Source organism: Sinocyclocheilus grahami, unplaced genomic scaffold (genome assembly GCF_001515645.1).
Source record: "Sinocyclocheilus grahami isolate Dianchi unplaced genomic scaffold, SAMN03320097.WGS_v1.1 scaffold582.1, whole genome shotgun sequence".
Lineage (NCBI taxonomy): Eukaryota > Metazoa > Chordata > Actinopteri > Cypriniformes > Cyprinidae > Sinocyclocheilus > Sinocyclocheilus grahami.
Window position 1 is genome coordinate 202,808 of NW_015505761.1, and position 6,289 is coordinate 209,096.

General features: G+C 38.7%; 1 protein-coding gene across 1 annotated transcript in view; it reads right to left on the minus strand.

Moving 5' to 3' along the window:
* LOC107556883 (receptor-type tyrosine-protein phosphatase U-like) overlaps positions 1–6,289 on the minus strand; it is a 153,520-nt gene that overhangs the window by 59,816 nt on the left and 87,415 nt on the right. The window contains exons 11-13 of the mRNA XM_016240126.1: positions 4,164–4,302; positions 2,759–2,919; positions 621–808 (exon numbers count right to left, since the gene is read on the minus strand). Coding sequence (XP_016095612.1) covers positions 621–808; positions 2,759–2,919; positions 4,164–4,302 — 488 coding nt within the window. The remainder of the gene's footprint in view (positions 1–620; positions 809–2,758; positions 2,920–4,163; positions 4,303–6,289) is intronic.

The window sequence follows — 6,289 nt, forward strand, 5'->3', positions numbered from 1 at the left end:
TCTGTCTGTCTGTCTGTCTGTCTGTCTGTCTGTCTGTCTGTCTATATATCTATCTCTCTGTCTGTCTGTCTGTCTGTCTGTCTGTCTATCTATCTATCTATCTATCTATCTATCTATCTATCTATCTATCTATCTATCTGTCTGTCTGTCTGTCTGTCTGTCTGTCTATCTATCTGGCTATATATCTATCTCTCTGTCTGTCTGTCTGTCTGTCTGTCTGTCTATCTATCTATCTATCTATCTATCTATCTATCTATCTATCTATCTATCTATCTGTCTGTCTGTCTGGCTATATATATATATATATATATATCTGTCTGGCTATCTATCTATCTATCTATCTATCTATCTATCTATCTATCTATCTATCTATCTATCTAAGTAAGTTAAATTACTTAAGTGTAATTTAAGTGTCTTAATACTATTTGGAACCAATGTAGTTTCTTCAAATATCACCTAAGCCGATAAAGCTGTTTTTTTTTTTTTGCTAATAACAATTTTGCTTCAAGTTTCTCTTAAGTTTGTCATTACTCCAAGTCTTTGTCTTTTATATTTGACCCAGCAGGCATATGCTTTAAGAATTGCTTGTCAAAACCACTGTAACCTCAGCGGAGTCTCACCTCATACTCCTGCTTGAAGCCGTAGCCCTCTCCTGTCTTCATCTGGTTGATGTGCTGGAGCAGGTCTGCCACTCTCACAGCCGGGTGCAGCTGCCCTGTGTGGTACGGAGAACTTTTCCTCCTGCAGTGCCTTCTGGGAGAACCACCCAGCAGGCTGCTGGACTCGTTCACCGAGCTGCGCTGCTCATCTGAGGAGCGAGAGGAAGAAGAGAGAGAAAGCTAAACAAAAACAGACCGTGGCACAAAGGGAAGAATCTACAGTGCGTTCAAAGATAACTTGCAAATTGCAGCGGGAGCAGCTTCACTGAAGGTGTGAATCGTAACGGCCGAGGGAGTTTGTCTTCCTGATACTGTGAATCGCTGTGGCTGTGCGAGTGTGAACAGAAGCAAAACTACAGGGGTAGAGATGCTAGAAAGGTGTTGTAAGAAACGGACAAGCTGTGCTGGTCCAACTTGATGAAGATGGCCTGTGTAGATTCATTTTTTAACCATCTGCCTTCCATGTAAAGGTGTTGCCAGATTATTTTACTACTGTGCTCCAGAGATATACTGATGTGTCCCAGTAAAATATTACTTATAAATCCTTGTCTGGTTATGGAGATAAGCTGTTTAACCAGCAATGCATGATTTGCATTGAATGAATCACTATTGAACTAATTAGTCAAAAGTGTTTGCAAAAAGCTTTTTAAATAGAGGTCTGCAATCCCATGGGATGCGCGGGACCTGACCCAACAGAGTGCGGCACAGGACACGTTTTTAATTGCTGAGAGTGGGTGTGGGAGGAATAGTGATGAATGTGTGGAAAGTGGGAGAAAGAAATGATTCAGGAGCTCCTGCAAAATATAAAAAAATCAAGATCAAATAAAAGTTACTTAAATATATTTTATGTTTTTAAAGGTGCATAATGCCATTCATGTTATTTGTGTGCTGAGCAACAAATTGTGCATGAGCTGGACAGAATCTTGGGGGAGAAGGACTAAAATATCCATCCCACATAGACCTCTAGTCAATAGTCTGAATTTGGGTAATAGAATAGAATAGAATATTTCAAACCAGTGCTACACAGCCAAGTACATGACATAAGCACAAACATCTGGAGATAGGCTGGGAGCCAGTGCTCTCACTTTACTGGCACACAACAACACTTGTCTGTTCCAGGGGACAATCAGGACACTGACTCAAGACTCAGAGAGCAGTGGGAGGATCTTTAATATGTGGAGATTGATTATTGTGATGCATAATAGATAGATAGATGCAAACAATGACTAATGGAGATGATCAGTGTCAGGTGTGTATTGTGACTGTAAACATCTCAACAACACTGTTCACTTGTCCACCTGTGTTCTAATACATGCATTATATATTGGAGAGAAAGAGAATGTGTTTGTGTGTGTGTGTGTGTGCGTGTGCGTGGGTGCTGCTTAGCCACTGTACAATATGTCTTAGTATTAGGAATTAATGTTGCAATTTCAAACCTTCAAATTCATATTTTGTGTTGTTTATTTTGTGCTTTTTCTTTTTCAGTAAGTGAATCACACTCAAATGAGTGTCAAAACCAGTTTAAGAAGGCAGAGGAAAAAGTTAGCCATACGTAACCATAGCATAAGTGCAAAAATGAATGTACTGTTGATTGGCACTTCCTACAGACTAGGGTGTCTGACAATTAAAAAAAACACTGCTGAGCAAACTTTTTTCAAGTACGGTTAAAGTGTCTCACTTTCATAAACCTTTTGTGTGACAGTACTACATGACTTGTCTTCATATTTTTACCATGTTATGGGTGGCAGCAATAAGGTGCAATACCATCACCTACTACGCTGAAGTGTCAACTAGATGGCACTGGCACTGGATTATTTACAATTGCACACAGACACACACACACACACACACACACACACATATATATAGACAGGTGGAACTGGGGGAGGTGGAGGGTTTAAATGATCAAAAACAGGCCTTAACATTATTATGTATTTATTTATTTTACCTGTTTTTTTATCATACAGTTTTCTGTAACTGGGCCTGATTACTTATAGTGAGGTATTAGACCATGGTCACTTCCCCTACCCTTCGTCTGAAGATCAAAGTTTGTATGTGTAAGGAGCAACTCTTTCCGCTGTGTGTGTTTGTGTACTCACTTCTAGCAGTGGAGTTATGTGAGTCCATGAAGGTCTGCGTGGTGCGATCGTCCTGTTGCAGTGTACTGTGCTCTGTCGTACTGCAGTCCAGTGACCCCAGTTTACGCGTCTTCTCCTGGCGATACGTCATCACCGCCTTGTTTATGTTCACCTTCTTCCTGCTGCAGAGTATGAAAGACAACAAATGAAGAGAGACTGAAAGGACTGTAAATGAGAGGAAAAGAGAAAATACATAAAAATGAATGGAGAGGATTAACAATAGAAGAGGATCGTGGGAAATATGCAATCAGCAGTAATATGATCTACAGCTTTAAATGTAGGTGGGACTTAGCCAGGTCAGAGCATGTTCCCATGCTTTTGCTAGGGTGGTTGCTGACTGGTCAAAAATCATGATCATCTCAATTTCTAGATGTGACCGTGGTCACACCTCCAATGTAAGGCTAGGGCGATTGACCAATCACAATGAAGTATTCCAGAGAGCCACATAACAATAGTGAATAATGCAGTTCTGAGGTACTTAACGTACCTGCCCTCGCTGTTCCCAAAGCGTAACAGAAGATTCTTTTAGAATTTGTCATGTCTGAGCTATATTTCAGCTGTGAGTTGGGGGCCGGCTTTGAAGCTGTGTTAAAGTGTTTTGTGCGCCGTTTTTTTTTTTTTACTGTTTCTGGCCTTCGCTGCTGCTGGTGTGATGTGACGCTGTGAAGAACATCTAGAATTGGATTTGATTGTACCGTATTGGCCCGAATATAAGACGAGCCCCCTTTTTCCAGATGTACCTTTTGGAAAAAAGCTTTTTAAAAACCAAATCTTGTTTTTTCTCAGTAAAACACATTTTGTCTTCAATTATTTTCATATTGCATATTTTTCCTATTTAAATTTTTGTTTTGAAAGTATTGTAAAAACTGGTAAAATGTACCAACAATCACATAAAAAAAAATATACACTTTTTGATATACCATTAAAAAAACAAAACAGGTAGCCCATCTGAATTAAGACATTTAGGCTATCCATCTAATAGTAGCCTACCAAAATCGTATTAACAGTAGAAGTTAAATCTTACTGTAGTCTTCAAATCTGGGTAGTGTCTTACGTTTTAAAATCACAAAGGGAGTTTGGTCCCATCAGGCTAACGTGACAGTCACGACTCATGCAGCTGTAAAGTTTTCTTTTTCCTTTGTTTTTACTCGCGATCTTTACAACACGCATTACATTACGTATTTCATGGCACACTCGTTTTATGCGTATTTGGCGCCACCTATTGTTGTGGGTGTATTATTGACATGTCAAAGTCTAGACCCTGAATATAAGACGACCGCGTTTTTTCAGATGTATTTCCAAGAAAAAAACATTGTCTTATATTCGGCTCAATACGGTAATTGGATCTGAGTGCACACATGCTCACCCTTTCTTCACAATAACCACAATTGCTCCCAGCAGGAGGATGAGAACAACCAGCCCCCCGGCACAGGCCCCCAGGATCAGCCCCATGTCCTCGGCATGCTGGGAAACCTCCAAAGCTCGCTTATGGTCCTTACAGGCCTCTGAGAGGAGAAAGACAAAGAGTGAATATATGGAAGTGAGAGAAAGACCAATGACTTCATATCATGATTTTAGCATGGTAATGGATATTACAATGTTAATGAATTTGGTCTTTGTGGAATAGATCTGCTGCAAAGCAAGTACAGGAACTTGCTACTGCCAATGCATACGGTGATACATTGCTGTGAGCATTTAAGACATACTGCTGCTGCACAAATAGCATATATAATAACCCAGAGCAGATCTATACTGGGGAGGTGGAATTTTAAAATGGTTTACTAAAAATATATGTAAATACATACTGTTATTTATTACTATGTATTCATACTGTCTTGATTATTTCAACTACATTTTATTGTATTTTTTTATACACTACCGTTCAAAGGTTTGTAGACAATAAGTTAGTTAGCTAGTTAGCTCGATAGTTTGCTTGTTTGTTTGTTTATTGAAATAACTTATTCAGCAAGGATGCATTAAATTGATCACAAGTGACAGTAAGCAATCTTATAATGTTACACAATATAAATGCTGTTCTTTTGAACATTGAATTTATGAAATGTATTGTGGTTTTCACAAAAACTATTAACATATTAATATTGATGTTTTCAATATTAATAACAAATGTTTCTTAAGCAGCTAATCAGCATATTTAAGTGATTTCTGAAGATTCAAGTGAAACTGAAGACTGCAGTAATGATGCAAGATATATTTTAAAGTGCCCCTATTATGCCATTTCCAATACTGCCTTTCATGCAGTGTGTAATGTAGCTGTATGTGAACGTAAACGGTCTGAAAGTGCACAATAAATTACGCGTTAGCGTTAGTTCTGGCAGGTCACGTGAGTCAAGCTTGCATCAGCTGATTCTCAGCTGATCACATCTACCTATAGGAATACGACACCTATCGTGGCATTCCTATATAAGCTCTATTCAGTATTATTCAGCAGCTTTTCAGCTTGCTCGGGAGCAAATTATGCATCGCTGCTCGCAAATCAAACTGTTGCAGCGTGTTTCAGAACATCTGAAATCCACGTCGAAGATAAGTGAATGCTGTTTTAATCCATATCGCTCTGTATATTACCTGGCCTGCTAATTGAAAAAAAAAGAAAAGAAAGATGTTAGCAGTTTTGCATCGTTTGCAGGAGCGAAACATTAAGCATATTTGCAGCAGCATTTACGCATCTGTGTTCATAACGCTGGAGCAACACGTAGTCTAAAGCATGTAACTTAATCGCTCTGAGGACACGCCGATAGTTAAGGCCACGAGAACAAGTTTAAATGAAACACGCATTCTCGTGTATGCGTTTCAACTGGGGCTCGCTGTATTCAGCGGCATAATCTCAATGTTACAGTTGTTTATTTCTAAGGTTGATGTTTCATTAGCTGTGTGAGTGTGCGGTTGATTTCAGCTGTGTCAGAAGCACGCGTTTATTGCTCCTAATGGCTTCTATACATATAAGAATGTAATATCAATGACAGTCATTCGAAGTATTTCCACAGGGTGTATCCTTCCCCTGCTGGACTGCCACTCAATACTATTAGAGATTCATAATTTCTGATCCGCTTGAATATGTGCTCACGCTGAGTAATGTGAGCATATGAGCATGAGAAATTAGGGTGATATGACGTGTTGATTAAATACATGATCAACTGGCTGAGATCAAGCTATGTTCATTTAATAAAAAAAAAAATCACTTCGGTGGTGATTGGAAGGTGTGTGGACTGAGCACTCAAATGAACACAAGGGATTTAAATATAGTCCAATTATATATATATATATATATATTATAATAATAAAAAAGACACTTAACTACAGTCATTTTCCTCTGGTTCCTCACTTGCTGAGCTTGGGATGATGCTTCCCCCATAAATATATTATTAAGCAACATTTCCGGCTAAGTTTTTTATTTCATTCTCATTGTTTAATGCTATGTTGGCAAATATGCTATTGTCAAATATTGCTCGTTGTTTAAGGCTAGTTGTTCAGTAA